General features: G+C 40.2%; 1 protein-coding gene across 1 annotated transcript in view; it reads left to right on the forward strand.

Moving 5' to 3' along the window:
- Positions 1-18615, forward strand: part of LOC132379911 (sodium-coupled monocarboxylate transporter 1-like) — a 63087-nt gene that overhangs the window by 29358 nt on the left and 15114 nt on the right. The window contains exons 7-13 of the mRNA XM_059948253.1: positions 253-407; positions 1714-1854; positions 3007-3136; positions 6116-6204; positions 7151-7272; positions 10462-10532; positions 11410-11496. Of these exons, the coding sequence (XP_059804236.1) occupies positions 253-407; positions 1714-1854; positions 3007-3136; positions 6116-6204; positions 7151-7272; positions 10462-10532; positions 11410-11496 (795 nt within the window). The remainder of the gene's footprint in view (positions 1-252; positions 408-1713; positions 1855-3006; positions 3137-6115; positions 6205-7150; positions 7273-10461; positions 10533-11409; positions 11497-18615) is intronic.

Raw genomic sequence — 18615 nt, forward strand, 5'->3', positions numbered from 1 at the left:
ATAGTGTAGTGGAAATCTGTATATGTGGAGACATGTTTAGAGAAATTCTTGACCCCAATGTCTGCTTCAGCTCAGTTGTGTGTTCTACAGGCAGAGAATTTAATGTATTCTGTTTGAATGTAATTAAATTGCACTTGAACCTCAAAGGACAAGGTGAGATTGATCTAGCAATTTTAATCTATAAAACTTTTTCTCAGCCTTATCTCAAATATGGCAATTAATTTGAATCTATGCTTTATAATGTCCTCTCAGGGTGGTATCAAAGCTGTTGTGTGGACAGATGTTTTCCAGCTGTGCATCATGATTATTGGCCTTCTGACAGTCCTGATTCAGGGATCAATTCACATTGGTGGGTTTGAAAAACTTTGGAATATTGCTGAGAATGGCGGCCGCATTAACTTTTTGGAGTGAGTACTTTAGTGTATTATGGGTGGGGAAAAGGATCGTAACAGTTTATAATCTGATGGCCTGGCATATCTTCATTTTACCAATCTGAAAAGTCAGTGGATCAACATTGGCCATTGATTAGCGCAGTGGTTCCCAATGTGGGGTCCACAGACCCCTTGGTTAACAGTAAGGCTCCATGGTATAAAAGAGTTGGGGACCCCTGGATTAGAGCATGCCAGCAAACTAGAGTAGGTGAACTAAAATAAGCTGTCAAGCTGGTGAAGCTGTTGTACACAGTCAAGTTCATGCTGAACACGGAAGGAGCATTTGATTGATACAATTAGTGAAACACTGCAGTCCTGCCACGTGCAATCATGGAAAGCATGAAGAGGACTCCATAACATTCTCATCCCAATGATGGCAGAACTCAGCTTGTGAATGTTGAATAATCCCTGCAGTACCTGCACTCAGCTTCTTGCAGAGATGTCAAGTAGATGACCCATTGTCCTACTGTTGAGATTATTCTATGACTGAACCAAGGTAAATTGCTATATCAATTGACCCCTAGCAACCTCCTGGCTATGCTACTGAAGGCTTATGCCCCAGAAATGGTGCAATGCTGACTGCACTATTCCAATGCAACAAAAACACTGAAATGTAACCAATGATGTAGAAAGGTGTCAATTTATGCCATTGCTGTAAACCGTAAGACAAATTTGATTTTAGCTTACTTCCCCATCAGTCTAATATCCCAAAATTATATTACTGTTCATGTTTCCTCTTGTGGCAGAATCTAGAACAGGGGTTCCCAACTGGAGTCCATGGACCCCTTGCTTAATGGTATTGGTCCATGGCACTAAAAGGTTGGGAACCCCTGTCTTAAGACTAGAGTTGCTATTTAAAAATAAGGGGTTGTCCACTTAAAGACATGAGGTGAAATTTTTCCCTCAGAGGGTTATGAGTCTTTGAAATTCTCTTCTTCAAAGAACAATGACATTAAAATCTGAATATTTTTAAGGCAGTGGAAGATAGATTTTTGATAAACCAACTCTTATTCCTGAGGAATTGAGCTTACATGGATCCAAACATCCCATTTAAAATCTCCAAATTTTACCCTTAGTGTGATGGCACTCCAATTGGACTAGAGAATGAGGTTCTCCCTTGTTTCATCACCGTTCTTATTTTGAATTAAGATTGGATATTTTGGAACCTGAGTGGGCAAGTAGCAACTCTTTGACCAATCAATTTGCTAAATTTAGAAAGACAAAATCTGGTTTCCTAGGAAGTTGTGGTTGTTCACATAATTCAGGAGTTTTTATTTTCCAGCTTTGACCCTGATCCAAGGCGAAGGCACACTTTTTGGACTATAATTGTTGGAGGCACATTTGGATGGACCGCAACATATAGTTGTAATCAAGCCCAAGTACAAAGATACCTCACCTGTAAGAGTGAAAAAGAAGCAAAGAAGTAAGTTGTCTTGGTAAGATTAAGTAGTTATAGTGCAGCGAATAGAAATGTCTGGTGGAGTATGCAGATGTCCGTGAAATCGCAATTTCAAGATTTAAAGATTGTTTAATGTCATTTCTAGTGTACAAGTGTAAAAGAGTATGAAATAATACTCCAGATCTGATGCAGCACAAAAAAACACCACAATAAGACAATGAACAATATAAAAACACAATAAATATAAATACATAAGATAGTACATATACTGTATATAGATAGAAAGTATGTCCATAAAGTGATGCTAGGTACGAGAGTGTCTGTATGACTCTGATAGAAGATAAAGTAATAGTGGTTGGGGGTGATTGAGGGTGGTTTAGTGGGTGGAGATATTGACCAGTGTTACTGCTTGGAGGAAGAAATTGTTTTCAAGTCTGATGGTCCTGGTGTGGATGCTCCTCCCACTGCCTAATGAGTGTGGGACAAACAGTCCATGAGCAGGGTGGGTGAGATCCTTCATGGTTACTAGCCCTTTTCCAGCACTTTTCTATATATGTATGTCCTTGATGGTGGGCAGGCTTCTGCCAGTGATGCATTGGGCAGTTTTGATGACCTGTTCTAGAAACTTCCTGTCCACCACAGTGCTGTTTCTGTACTGTGCTGTGCAGTGATGCATCAAATGGTTTTGCTCCAGGTGGTCTAGTTTCCTAATGCTCTATAAATTACCCCTAGATCTGAGTGGTAGAATTGGGTTAAGCTGGTGGGAAAGTGCCATGAAAAAGTTAGTCATTCAAAATAATGAAACCATTAGGCTGCAAAGGGAACAGTTTTGCCAAAATGTTGATAGGAAAGGCAAGGCCCAAAAATGTTATGGAATCTCATTAAAAGTGATGGAAGTTACCAAAGATGCCCCACTAAACATGAAGCTGCGGGGAAGGGAGGTGAGGACCAGGAAAACTTCTTCCTTGTTCAGGTCAGGAAGGGAACAGGTCAAAACAGTGGTTCAGCAAATAGATAAGAAGCCACTGAGAGTTCTGAAAATTATGGTTAAGGATATTTAATTCAGATTTCAATCTTACAGCACTCATAAGCAAGTAAAAAGAAATCTCACTTTGTAAGTATCACACAAACTGAATAATTCTACATTATTGCTAATGGTCATTTCTGATTTCACAGAGCTGTATTTCTGAACTGGATTGGTATGATTATTGTTCTTACGACAGCATGCCTGTGTGGTTTAGTTATGTATGCTGTTTTTGAGACATGTGATCCAATAAAGGCAAACAAAATTAGTAACACCAACCAGGTAAATACCATTTAATTCTTTTTAAAATGAGCATTTTGTGAGAGCATGCACTCAGTTTAATTTCTCCGGTTTAGATATGATCTCCAATTACTAAATCTAAATTGATGAACTTCACATCTAAAAGATACCACAAAAGTTCTCCCACAGTAATGACAGTATAAACTCTGATGACAATACTCTTATTAAAATGAAACATGATTTTTGAAGAACTTAAGGACATTTGAGAAAGAAATTTCTAGATAACTGAGATTCTAATTGAATATATAGAACTCAGGTGTAGATAGTGTTCATTCATATTAAAGAATTCAGAGAAGATAAAGAGAGTATTTTTATTTGTATTTAAAGATTCTTTAGAAAAGGTAATATTGACTGAGGACTAGTAGGTAAGTTGTCCACCAGTGAGAACACGCACTGGAATCTGCACATTGATAGCAGAAAGAAGAATTGTTAAACAAATGATTAAAGTTGTTAATAAATGATAATAAATGTCACCATATATGTGACATATACAACTCTGAAATTAGTTTTCTTGTGGGCATACTCAGAAAATCAAATAACCATAAAAGAATCAATGAAAGGCTGCACCCAACAGGGCAGATAACCTGTGTACAAAAGACAACAAACCTTGCAAATATAAACAAAAATAATAATAATTATTATAAAAAATAAGCAGTAAATATCGAGAACACAAGAAAAGGAATCCTTGAAAGTGAGTCCATAACAAAAGTCAGCAAATTTAAATATGGTACTGGAGCTGTGCTTAGCGTCACAGTCATAAGTGTGAAGTGAGTAGAGCAGGGGCTAAGCAAACAGCTTTTCATGCACTTGTGCTGATGGAGATCATGGAGGAGATGTTGTTGTCAATCTGAATTGATTATGGTCTGCATGTGAGGAAATCAAGAAAGCAAAAGATAGAAAACAACACAGATTCTAAAACAAAGGAATTGCATTGACCAAAGTTGACCTAATGATGTAGAATTTCTCTGATGTTTATTTTTTAATTTGAAAAATTTGCTAATATTTCAGAAAACAGTTAAGAGTAAACTATCCTGTGGGCCTAGAATCACATTTAACTGAAAAATGTCAGAAAATGAAACTAAAAATGAGATTCTAGATTCTAGATTATTTAATTATTTTAATTCTCTAGCTGCTCTGGGAATTGTTGCTATAAACTACCTCGTTACAATCCTATATTCTTAAAGGGAATCTTAACTGTTACAGCACATGATGCCATAAGTAATATAACTGAAGCAACACACACAAAATGCTGGTGGAACGCAGCAGGTCAGGCAGCATCTATAGGGAGAAGTGCTGTTGATATTTTGGGCTGAGACCCTTCGTCAGGAATGAGTCCTGACGAAGGGTCTCGGCCCGAAATGTCGGCAGTGCTTCTCCCTATAGATGCTGCCTGACCTGCTGTGTTCCACCAGCATTTTGTGTGTGTTACTTGAATTTCCAGCATCTGCAGATTTCCTCATGTTTGCCTGAGTAATATAACTGAGCCAGAATTCATTTGCTCAAATAGTATTTCATTTGCCCAGACTACTTGGAATGGATAACAAGATAGATAGTTGACTGTTACCTTTTCCATCATAAGAAACCAAACTTATCGCCTGCTGTTCAGTGCAAACTGTAGCAGAAGCAAGAGAGGAGAGTGGCTTCAGCATCGGGTGTTTTCAAATTCCAGGCCCGTTACCATGAGAGTGGAAGTTAGACCAGATTAGACCAAGATCTAATTCACTTTCTAATGTTTTCTTCTTTTGACTGAATCAAAGCCAATTAAGTTTGACGACAACGTACTGTAATTCCCACATGTTTGAGCCGACATTTGTCTGAGAATAGATTCTGTCCCTGGTCCTACACTCTTCCTCTCTCCCCCTCTCCCCAGTCCCCAGCTCCCAAACCCATCTTCAGTTGAATATGCAGAAATCATCCTTTAGAATTTTTGTACTAAATGTGACTCTTCTGCCTCAGCCACACCAGAATTCCACACTAAGAGCCTGAGGGCTTTTGGGAATGTCATGCCACTCCATGTGGAATTCACGTGGAATAAAAAATGTTAGTTATTGGGATGATTGTGCGTGGAGAAGTGGTTCTCAGCTGTGGTGTCCTGTTGCTCTTACTGTGAGCATTGGTTTTCACCTCCGAGTCCTTTTATCAATTAGTGACTTATATCACGTTATGAATTGTCAAAGTAATTAATACTTCATATGTGGAGAATTTGTTCTCATTGTGGTGATAATGATGGAAAAAATTAGCTTAACATTCAGTCTCTTTCTTCAATCTGATTCGCTGATGCTCATGACATGCCTTTTATGTCTTGGTGATCTATGGGCTAAATATAAATTGGGGATATCATGTTATGTATTTACATACTTCTTTTCAATAACTTCAGATGGGTGACAAGATTTTGCTCTCTGGGATGTCCACAGCCCAAGGCCATTAACTTTAGGGAAGAAAGTTCTGAGTTGGGTCACAGTTTCCTAGTGTATCAGGAGTACCTACCTACTTACTACCCTTCACCATTAGTGTTTAGGGCAGCAATGAAGGTCCTCCATCTCTGTTTTACACAGACCTTTGCACACAGGTAAAGAAGGATTCTTTATTGCTGTTACTGTAACAATTTTATTTTACCAGTCAGGATTGTTAATCCTGATCTGAACCCCCAAATTTGGAGGACCGGTGGACACTCTTAGTCTGGCCTCTACCCTTTGGCCTGTTTGGCAGGGGTGACCCTACCAAGAGTCAAAGCATAAAGCCCTGATTCCAGCCAACACAGCACTTTGAGTCATTGAGGCATGCAAGCCTCCAAACCTCGACAAAATTGTGGTCCTCTTGGGGGATCAGGAGTACTGAAATGGAAAAAAAAATCTTAACATGTCTACTAAGCATTAAGGAGATTTTAACTAAATTAAACAAAATCAAACAAGAATCATGATCTGTTTTAAAGTAGTTATTTTAACGTGCTTTCCCCTAAAGATGATGCCGTTACTGGTTGTTGAAATTTTGGATGAGGTTCCTGGAGCAGCTGGACTCTTTGTTGCCAGTGCATACAGTGGTACATTGAGGTATGTAATATGTCACTCTAAGCTCAGGTGGATGCAAATCACTGCCACACTGCTAATACGACATAAAGATGCTTTTAGGCAGCTGAGACTTAATTTATGTGTAACAAAAGCAGCTGAGGTATTTGAAGTACAGCCATGCAAAACTTGGAATAGTTCTTTGGTATTCTGATCTACAGGTTATTTGCACACTTAGAGATGGCACATCTTATTACTAATCAATAACATTCACATTATTATAAGTAGAACAAAAGCACATTTCTGAGACTACTGATAAACAAATAGAATAAAATAGAATTCATCTGAAATATCTTTGAGCTTTGAAATATGATCTTTAAAATGTTTAGTTTGTGCTGGGTATTATTTAGATGGCTAGGTGGAGATACATCTTCCATTAGCTAGCCTTCAGGTCACCCTTGGGCAAGGTGTAGCATCTGCTTAACACCGCCCCCCCCCCCCAATCAGGGTCACAAGAAGCCATGGGAGCAGGTGATGGATTGTTGTATGAGAAGCTGATGCATATCTCAAGTCCTGGTTATGCGACCACTGACGCCAGGCAGACAATCTGAAGAGTATTGATAATGGCTGAGTTAATCTGTCTTGTAAATTAACTGCCCAGAAGAAGGCAATGGCAAGCCACTTCTGTTGAAAAATATGCCAGGAACAATCATGATCAAGACTATAATCGCCCATGTTATACAGCACGGCACAAATCGAATGAAGGAATAACACAAACATAGCAGTCAAAATCAACCAATAGATGCAGAAAACAACAGTTCCTAGTTTAATGAGAATTTGGGTTTTATACTCATGCTGTTTACTAGAAATTAATAAAATTATTTTGAAACTATATCTTTTGCAATATCTTTAACTATTTTAATGTTGAGTAAAATATAATAAAAAACCATAGTAAACAAAAATGTATAATACTTAATTTTCTTGTTGACAGCACAATGTCCTCTGGTATCAGTGCAATGGCTGCAATCTTTGTGGAAGATTTTATAAAGCCTATGTGGAAACCCTGGGAAGAGTTTTCTAACGTGAAGAAGACTCTGGTCACAAAGCTCCTAGGTTGTTTTTTCCTTCTCATTTCACCTCTGTTTCTGTACAATTACAAATGTATTTTGGAGTCGTGCTTGAAGACTTGGTAAGGACTCTGAAGAGGATCTTCCTCGTATCAGGCCATCAAAAAGTATAGTAAATAGTGAAGATCTGAAATCAAATAATGAATGCTTGAGAATAATGGCAGGTCAGTCAGCAGCTGATGGTAAAAGAAAATGTGTTTCAGCAGATCTGAAAAATGAAGAAATAAACAGAAAAAGTAACATCACATTGTCATGTTCACATTCATTCCATGGTTTGATTGTACTTGATGAACTCTTACATTTGACCTATGCTAACATTTCCTATGCTTCCAATTTATTTTTGAATATTTGTTTTATGGGATATTATTCAGGGGTTGATAGATTCTTGATTAGTGAGGACATGAAAGGGCATGAAAAGGGCATGAAGTGAAGTAATTGTTAGGTTATTTGGGCATCCAGTAGTCCAGAGAATCTGCCCTGAAATCCTGTGATAGATTCTGGCATTGTACTGGATGACTGGAAAATTGCATATGTTATTCCGCTATTTAAGAAGGGTGGGAGGCAGCAGAAAGGAAACTATAGACCTGTTAGCCTGACATCAGTGGTTGGGAAGTTGTTGGAATCGATTATTAGGGTCGAGATTACAGAGTACCTGGAGGCACATGACAAGATAGGCCAAAGCCAGCATGGTTTCCTGAAAGGAAAATCCTGCCTGACAAATCTACTGCAATTCTTTGAGGAAATTACAAGCAGGGTAGACAAAGGAGATGCAGTAGACGTGGTTTACTTAGGTTTTCAGAAGGCCTTTGACAAGGTGCCACACATGAGGCTGCTTAGCAAAATAACAGCCCATGAAATTACAGGGAAGTTACTAGCTTGGGTGGAGCATTGGCTGGTCAGCAGAAAATAGAGAGTTGGAATAAAGGGATCCTAGTCTGGCTGGCTGCCGGTTACCAGTGGAATTCCACAGGAGTCAGTGTTGGGACTGCTGCTTTTTTACGATGTATGTCAATGATTTGGACAATGGGATTAATGGATTTGTGGCTAAAATTGCCAATGATACAAAAATAGGTGGAGGAGCGGGTAGTGTTGAGGAAACAGAGAGCCTGCAGAGAGACTTAGATAGTTTAGGAAAATGAGCAAAGAAGTGACAAATGAAATATAATGTTGGAAAGTGTATGGTCATGCACTTTGATGGAAGAAATAAATGGGCAGACTATTATTTAGATGGGGAGAGAGTTCAAAATACAGAGATGCAAAGGGACTTGGGAGTTCTTGTGCAAGATACCCTAAAGGTCAACCTCCAGCTTGAGCTGGATGTGAAGAAGGTGAATGCAATGTTGACATTCATTTCTAAAGGTATAGAACATAAGAGCAGGGATGTGATGTTGAAGCTCTATAAGGCACTCATGAGACCACACTTGGAGTATTGTGTGCAGTTTTGGGCTCCATCTATTAGAAAGGATATACTGACATTGGAGAGGGTTCAGAGAAGATTCATGAGAATGATTCCAAGAATGAAAGGGTTACTGAATGAGGAACATCTGGCAGCTCTTGGGCTGTATTCCCTGAAGTTTAGTAGAATGAGGGGGGGGGGGGGATCTCATAGAAACACTCCGAATATTAAAAGGCCTGGACGGATTAGATATGGCAAAATTATTTCCTATGGTCCGGGATTCTAGGAAAAGAGGGCATGACTTCAGGATTGATGGATATTCTTTAAGAACTGAGATGTGGAGAAATTACTTTAGTCAGAGAGTGGTAAATCTGTGGAATTTGTTGCCACGAGTGGCTGTGGAGGCCAAGTCATTGGGTGTATTTAAGGCAGAGATAGATAGGTTCTTGATTTACCAGGGCATCAAAGGATATGGAGAGAAAGCAGGGGAGTAGGAATGATTAGAAGAATTGGATCAGCCCGTGATTGAATGGTGGAGCAGGCTCAATGTGCCGAATGGCCTACTTCTGCTCCTATATCTAATGGTCTTATAGATGATCAGAGTTTTAGTATGACACTGAGACACACGAGATGATGTGGATTTTAAATCTAGAAGATGTTACATTTCTTAAAAGCAAGGCAATGTTTGACTAGAAGCCATTGTTGGCTAGTGAGTGCAGAGTGTTGAACAGGATTTAATGGAAGTTTGGTTGCGGACAAAAGATCTTTGCTTTTGTTTCAGCCCACTTTTCAAACTAAAGATCAACTTTTAAAAGCTTTTCCTCATTATCTAGATTTTTGACCCTAAGAACTCTAGATCTTTGCAGTGTCTCTAGACTGCCTACTGGATTTCCATGTTATTAACGCAAATAACACGTTTCACTCTGTGTTTCCATATACACATGATAAATAAACTTGAATCTTGAAATAATACATTACTTAGTTTACTAGTTTGCTATGATTTTTAGATTAACCCTGTCAGCATAGTTCAACAAGAACGTTGACAACAGTGATTGACAGAACATTTATTGGAAATTATTATTTGAGGAAGTGTGTATTTTTCTCTTATGATTCATTACTCCTCCAAGAGGATCAAAACCTTGTTATAAGGTTTGGAGGCTTGCCTGCCTCAATGACTTGGAGAGCTACAGTATGTTGGCTAGAGTCAGGGCCTGTTGCTTTGACTCTTGGTAGGATCACTTATACCAAACAGGTCAAAGGGTAGAGGCCAGACTAAGAGTGGACTACCGGTCTGCCAAGCTCAGGGCTACCAACCCTGACTGGTAAAACAAAATTGTTACAGAAACAGCAATGAAGAGTCCTATACCTGTGAGTGATGGTATTCCTGAGTCTCCACCCGGGCTGAAATGAGAACCCTGATCCATACCTGGGGTACAATTGAGACGATGGCCGAGGACAGACAGAGATGGAGGACCTTCATTGCTGTTCAAAATGCCAGCAGCGTAATGGGCAGTAACTTTTTTTGTTATTATTAAAACTTGTTTTCCAGAAACTATACATCATGATGTTGAATACAATACAATACATGTCCGATACTTCTTTATGGACTTCTGACCAATTTTAGATTAGGGGACATTGGTGCTTGATCCCAAAATTGCCAACATAAGCTTAGATTAAAATAAATAATACATTTCAAAAAAATAATTACAATTTCAATGATGCAATTTGAAAATGTAGTGTCTTGCTTAGATTAATTTATTATTTTTTGATCATATGCAGCTATGATCTTTGGACTTGCAACAATAGGCCTGGCTGGGGTAGCTTCTCTGTTACAAGGCAATATGATTCAGGTAAATTTATTCATAAATGTTAAATAATTACTCTATAGTAATTATTATTACTATAATTATTACTATAATTATATTACTATAATTATTACTATAATAATTAATTATAGTTGCCTGTCAAAGTAGTAAATGTGGCTATTGTTGGATTCTGATGTTTTTTTAGATCCAGGGTTCTTTTGGAAGTCAGGAAAGAGGCACAAAACTTGTTGATTCACAATTGTTTTATTAATAGAACAAAGAAAATTGAAAAATGGGCTGTGAAAGGAGCAGAATCCAGTAGCTGAAAACAGAATGAAGACTAAAAGGTGGCGTTGCCTAGTTGTCAGCTCTTTTCATACCCACAGATAAGACACATTCCATTCAGATTTACAGATAAGAGTCAGCCAATTAGAAAGCCCCTATTCAAATAATGACCATGACCGTTATTGTTCTTGGCAAATTTTTCTACAGAAGAGGTTTGACATTGCCTTCTTCTGGACAGTGTTTTCACTAATGATGGGTGACCCCAGCCATTATCAATACTTTTCAGAGATGGTCTGCCTGGCATCAGGGGTTGCACAACCAGGACTTGTGATATGCACCAACTGCTCATATGGTCATCTAGCACCTGCTCCCATGGCTTCACATAACCCTGATCAGGTCATGTGATCATGTGCTACACCTTGCCCAAGGGTGACCTGTAGGCTAGCAGAGGGAAGGAGTGCCTGATACCTCCTTTAGTAGAGACTCATCTCCGCCCCACCACCCAATGTATGTGTGCATAAATGTATATATAACAACTATTTAAAATGCAAGCAACTATTTGTTAAGCTGCAAAGAAAATAACAATTAAACAGTTAATGCATTTTCTGAATGTAAATCTGTTTTCTGTCATTTTCAGGCATCTCTAAGTGTAGCAGGAATAATTCAAGGTCCCATTCTGGGTGTATTCACTTTAGCAGCCTTGTTTCCGAAGAGCAATGAGAAGGTAAGATCGTCGACTGAAACTGATTTTAAATATACTTTGGAAGGCAAGGTACAAAAATTTAGTAGACCATGTTACAATTTTCTTTTATTATGATTACAGCTTTTTAGTATTAAGACTCTCATTTAATCTAGATTTGTAATGTTAATGTGAAGTTACAAATTCTAAGGCACAAAGAAAGTACAGAAAAATGTCTGGTCATATCCTCTATCCTACTTTTGCCTATCCCACACCCAATTCCCCAACAGGTCAAATTACATAGAACTGTACAGCACAGAAGCAGGCTTCTTGGCTTATCATGTCTGTGCTGAACATGATACCACATTAAACTAAATCTCTTCTGCCTGTACATTACCCTTTTCCTTCCATTCTGTACATATTCGTGTCTATCTAACAGTCATTTAAGTGCCACTACAACAACGGCTTCCAACACCACCCCAGCAGCTTGCTCCAGGCACCGACCATGCAGTGTTTAAAAAACCCAGCTCTGACATTCCCTCCTAAACTCTCCTCCAATCTCCTTAAAATGATGCCCCCACACATTAGCAATTTCTGCCCTGGGAAATAGTCTCTGGCTGTCCACTCAATCTATGCCTCTTATCATCTTGTACACCTCTATTAAGTCACTTCTCATGCTCTTTTGCGCCAAAAAGAAAAAACGCAGCTTGTTCGATCTATCCTCATAAAATATGCTCTCTAATCCGGTCAGCATACTACTAAATCTCCTCTCTAAATCTTAAACACTCTTTCTTTAATGAGGTGACCAGAATCTTTCCCCTTATCAGAAGCTTGGCTGATTTGCCACCTTCTTCAACAGGTGAAAGGTATGTGCAACTGAAAGACAATGCAAATACCAGCCAAGTCCAGCACCCTTGTTGTTTTACACCGAAATGTCCAGTGTATCAACTCTGGTAGTCAGACTCAAACTAAAATAGAATGTCTAGGTACAAATATCTGAAAAGATACACCAAATATTTTGAACCTAAACATTCTAGCTTGTGCAAACAATTACAACAACTCTGCTTTATGGCTGTGCTTCCATTTTAAGATGGTGTTGGTGAAGCACAGTGACTGCCTGCTGGTGGCAAGTAAATATAAAAGAAAACAACTAAATACTTTATTAATCAGACAATCACTGCAAACAATAGCCTGTAAATTCCCACTCAGAGTTGAGCTTTTCAATTGCCTGGACAACCTAGCATTTTTGCGGAGTGAACTGAAGTCTCAAAGGTGCAGGACAGTTGCGGTGTGGTGTGTATGGGCCAAATCGAGGTGGCTGGATCTGGGACAAAAAGAGGGAAATGAGCCAAAGTTTGGCCATTGCTGGAATGGACTTGGAGGAATTCAATGCAGCAAAACCAGGGTGAGGAAAGTGGAGGTGAGGCAGACCCCAGACACAAGAGCGAAGAAAGACCCAAGGCTTGATTGATTTAAATGCCAAGCCACATTAGAAAGGTCAGGTATGGGCCAAATTGAGGTGGCAGAATTGGACCTGAGAACTTATTGAAACGGCAGGGCCCAGGTCCAAGAGCGAGGAATGATCTGTGGTTTTGACGATTTAAATGCCTGGCCAGATTGAAAGGTCAGGGTGTCAGGGCCGGAGGCAGGGATGGGCTGGTTTACTCGATTCTGCATTGAACTGAGGCTGTGGCCTGCAACAAATGGGTTTCTGAATCAGCTATAGTGATGCTTGTCTGTGGACTCACTTTTGTGAACTTAAGTTCTGAATGCTATTTGCCTACCTTTATTGTTGGCATGATTTGTTTTTTATGCATGTTGAGTGCTTGATGGTTTTCTTTTGTTTCAATGGATTCTATTGGATTTCTTTGTTTTGTGGCTGCCTGTAAGGAGAGTGTTGTATATAGTATACATGCTTTGATAATAAATGTACTTTTAACTTTTGAACTTTGGACTTCATTAATAATTGTGTCACATTTAGATCAGAGGCTCCAGTGTTAGAATTCAAATGCCCATGGTCTGATATTGGAATGAATCCACACTGCTTTCCGTTCTCTGTTGTGAGAAGCCACAGGAACTTTTACTCATAATCTTTATAATTTCAACAGGCTGGCCTCAACTTACCACCAATTCTGTGATTCATTCAGATTTCCAGCATCTAAATTTGATTTTGCTTTTCTCCCAGAAACCAAAAGTCATCAGCACCAGGTACGTCGAGCTGCAGCTCCTTAGGGATTGGGTTAGGGAAATGGAGATGCAGCTCGATGACCTTCGTCTGGTCAGGGAAAGTGAGGAGGTGATAGAGAGGAGATATAAGTAAGTAATCACACCGGGATCTCAGCAGACAGATAAGTGGATAAAAGTCAGGAGATGGAAAGGCATGAGTCATATACTAGAGAATACCCCTGTGGCTTTCTCCTTAACAATAAGTACACCTATTTGAGTACTGTTGGGTGGGGCGACCTTCCTGGGGGAAGCAACAGTGGTAGTGCCTCTGACACAGAGTCTGGCTCTGTGGCTCAGAAAGGTAGGGAAAGAAAGAGGATGGCAGCAGAGATAGGGAACTCTATAGTCAGGGGGTCAGACAGGCGATTCCATGGACGCAGGAAAGAAACACAAATGGTATCTTACCTCCCGCGTGCCAGGGTCCAGGATGTTTCTGATCGCGTCCATGACATCCTGAAGTGGAAAGGAGAACAGCCAGAGGTCACAGTACATATTGGTGCCAATGACATAGGTAGGAAAAGGGAGGAGGTCCTGAAAACGGACTAGAGAGAGTTAGTAAAGAAGTTAAGAAGCAGGACCTCAAAGGTATTAATCTCGAGATTATTGCCTGTGCCACATGATAGTGAGTATAGGAATAGAGTGAGGTGGAGGATAAATGCATGGCTGAGGGATTGGAGCAGGGGGCAGGGATTCAGATTTCTGGATCATTGGGACCTCTTTTGGGACAGGTGTGATCTGTAGAAAAAGGACAGCTTACACTTGAACCCGAGGGGGACCAATATCCTGGCAGGGAGGTTTGCTAAGGCTTTTGGGGAGAGTTTAAACTAGAATTGCTGGGGGGTGGGAACTGAACTGAAGAGACAGAGGAAGGGGAGGTTGGCTCACAAATCGAGAAAGCTTGTAGACAGTGTGAGAGGGAGGATAGGCCAGTGATAGAGAAGGGATTCGCTCAGACTGATGGTTTGAGATGTGTCTATTTTAATGCAAGGAGTATCATGAACAAAGCGAATGAGCTTAGAGTATGGATCAGTACTTGGAGGTATGATGTTGCGGCCATTACAGAGACTTGGATGGCTCAGGGACAGGAATGGCTACTTGGAGTGCTCGGCTTTAGATGTTTCAGAAAGGACAGGGAGGGAGGCAAAAGAGATGGGGCGTGGCACTGCTGTTCAGAGATAGTGTCACAGCTGCAGAAAAGGAGGAAGTCGTGGAGTGATTGTCTACAGAGTCTTTGTGGGTGGAAGTTAGGAACAACAAGGGGTCAATAACTCTTCTGGGTGTTTCTTATAGACCACCCAATAGTAACAGGGATATCGAGGAGCAGATAGAGAGACAAATTCTGGAAAGATGCAATAATAACAGGGTTGTCGTGGGAGATTTTCATTTCCCCAATATTGATTGGCATCTCCCTAGAGCAAGGGGTTTAGATGGGATGAAGTTTGTTAGGTGTGTTCAGGAAGGTTTTCTGACACAATATGTAGATAAGCCTAAACACAAAGTACACTGCAGATGCTGGGGTCAAAGCAACACGTACAACACGCTGGAGGAACTCCATGTAGATAAGCCTACAACAGGAGAGGCTGTACTTGAGAGGTGTCAGGTTTCTCAGTGGGAGAGCATTTTGGAGACGGTGATCACAATTCTATCTCCTTTACTATAGCTGTAGCTGACAAGTTAGGAAAGTGTTTAATTGGAATAAGGGGAAATATGAAGCTATCAGACAGGAACTTGGAAGCATAAATTGGGAACAAATGTTCTTAGGGAAATGTACGGCAGAAATGTGGCAAATGTTCAGGGGATATTTGCGTGGGGTTCTGCATAGGTACTTTCTAATGAGACAGGGAAAGGAAACTATGGTGTACAAAGGTTGTTGAAAGTCTAGTCAAGAAGAAAAGAAATGCTTACAAAAGGTTCATAAAACTAGGTAATTAGGGTCAAAAAACTAGAAAATTATCAGGATAGCAGGAAGGAGCTTAAGAATGAAATTAGGAGAGCCAGAAGGGGCCATGAGAAGGCCTTTGTGGGCAGGATTAAGGAAAACCTCAAGGCATTCTACAAATATGTGAAGAGCAAGAGGATAAGGCATTAGAAAATAGGACCAATCAAGTGTGACAGTGGAAAAGTGTGTATGGAACTGGAGGAGATAGTGGAGTTATTTAATGAATACTTCAGTATTCACAGACAGACAGACTTTATTGATACTACGGAAAGGGACCTTGGTGATTGTAGGGATGACTTACAGTAGATTGAAAAGCTTGAGGATATAGACATTAAGAAAGAGGATGTGCTGGAGCTTTTGGAAAGCATCAAGTTGGATAAGTCACTGGGACTGGATGAAATATACCTCGGGCTACTGTGGGAGGTGAGGGAGGAGATTGCTGAGTCTCTGGCGATAATCTTTGCATCATCAATGGCAACAGGAGAGGTTCTGGAGGATTGGAGGGTTGCAGATCTTGTTCCCTTATTCAAAAAAGGGAGTAGAGATAGCCCAGGAAATTATAGACCAGTGAGTCTTACTTCAGTGGTTGGTAAGTTGATGGAGAAGAAACTGAAAGGCAGGATTTATGAACATTTGGAGAGGCATAATATGATTATGAACAGTCAGCATAGCTTTGCCAAAAAGGCAGGTCATGCCTTACAAGGCTGACTGAATTTTTTGAAGATGTGATGAAACATGTTGATGAAGGTAATGCAGTCGATGTAGTGTATATGGATTTCAGCAAGATAAGGTACCCCATGCAAGGCTTATTGAGAAAGCAAGGAGGCATGGGATCCAAGGGGACCTTGCTTTGTGGATCAGGAATTGGCTTGCCCACAGAAAGCAAAGAGTGGTTGTAGATGAGTCATATTCTGCATGGATGTTTGTGGCCAGTGGTGCACCGCAGGGATCTGATCTGGGACCCCTTCTCTTCATGATTTTTATAAATGACCTGGATGAGGAAGTGGAGGGATGGGTTAGCAAATTTGCTGATGACACAAAGGTTGGGGGTGTTGTGGATAGTGTGGAGGGCTGTCAAAGGTTACAGTGGGACATCGATAGGATGCACAACTGGGCTGAGAAGCAGCAGATGGAGTTCCACCCAATAAGTGTGAGGTGGTTAATTTTGGTAGGTCAAATATGATGGCAGAGTATAGTATTAATGGTAAGACTCTTGGCAGTGTGAGAATTGGAGGGACTTTGGGGTCCATGTCCATAGGACACTCAAAATTGCTGCACAGGTTGGCTGTGTGGTTAAGAAGGCATATGGTGTGTTGGCCTTCATCAACTGTGTTCGGGAGCTGAGAGGTATTGTTACAGCTATAAAGGACCCTGGTCAGACCCCACTTGGAGTACTGTGCTCAGTTCTGGTCACCTCACTACAGGAAGGATGTGGAAACTATAGAAAGGGTGCAGAGGAGATTTACAAGGATGTTGCCTGGATTGGGGAGCATGCCTTACCAGAACAGGTTGAGTGAAACTACCCTTTTCTCCTTGGAGCAACGGAGGATAAGAGGTGACCTGATAGAGGTGTATAAGATGATGAGAGGCATTGATCATGTGGATAGTCAGAGGCTTTTTCTCAGGACTGAAATGGCTAACACAAAAGAGCACCGTTTTAAGGTGTTTGGACGTAGGTATAGAGGGGCTATCAAGAGTAAGTTTTTTTTACACAGAGAGTGCTGAGTGTGTGGAATGGGCTGCTGGTGACTGTGATGGAGGTGGATACAATAGGGTCTTTTAAGAGATCTGGACAGGTACATGGAGTTTAGAAAAATAGAGGGCTATGGGTAACCCTAGGTAATTTCTAAAGTAAGTACATGTTTGGCACAGCATTGTGGGCGAAGGGCCTGTATTGTGCTGTAGATTTTCTCTGTTTCTATGTCTTTAAGTCCAATTCACTGATTTATTGGCAGACAGTGGGGGAGCTGCGAGGCCTTTCAGACTAGGCCTCAAACCATGGTGTTGCCTATTTACAGCTGTCCAGGAGAGAGGGGTCAAAGTTGGTGAGCTTCACCAGAGGCAGTGTGACACGGCATCCAAGCTGAAGTCAGTGCTTCCCCCCAGTAACAGCTTGGCAGAAGACGTATATTGTGTTTGACTGAAGGCTGCTGCAACATTCATAGATTCAGGGTCTTGGACTATATACTTTTTTGTGTGACTATATTTTACTGATATCTTAAATGTGCTCTATGTACCATGTGCTTTGTGTACTGTTTTGCACCTTTCCCCCAGAGGAACACTGTTTTGTTTGGCTGAATTCATAAGTATTTGTGTACGTTTGGATGACAATTAAACTTGAACTTACATTTCCAGGTTCATTCTTGTAAACCTCCTCTAGATTCTCTCCAATGTCTGTATGTCCTTTCTTAGATCTGGGGCCCAAAACTGCTCACAGATCACATAGCTTTGTTTACTGCTCTCGGAATTTAGAGTTTCTTGTGCTTATTGAAACTTCATTCGACTAGCACCTCATGACTTCTAAGTGTATTAAAGTCCTTTTGTATTGCTCAGTGAACCACGATTGATCTCCAATTTGATGATATTGGTAAAGCGACAGGCATGTCAGGCTCTTAGGTTATGGATCATCATGGTATACATTCCTGCTGTTGCTGATCCACAACATCTCATGGCTACCTAGTTTTGAAGTGCTCCATCTTTTATGAGTCAATTACATTTAACAATTTAAATTTAACAATTAGTTGAGAACAATATTCTTGAATTGATACAAGAATATTGTTTTCAATTAATTGTTAAACCCAACCCAACCTATAATGATCTCAGTCAAGTACCTGTTATGTTTTGCAACTAAAAAAAAACAACTAATTGAAAGGAAAACAAGGGAGCCTGAGAGATGCATGTAAACTTCATTTTTACTTTTAGCAAGGCGCTTATTTATGACATGGTGGTGTGATGACGTATGTTGTTCAAGTATTTTTACATATAACCTGTAATGCATG

This window comes from Hypanus sabinus, chromosome 23, assembly GCF_030144855.1.
Source record: "Hypanus sabinus isolate sHypSab1 chromosome 23, sHypSab1.hap1, whole genome shotgun sequence".
Lineage (NCBI taxonomy): Eukaryota > Metazoa > Chordata > Chondrichthyes > Myliobatiformes > Dasyatidae > Hypanus > Hypanus sabinus.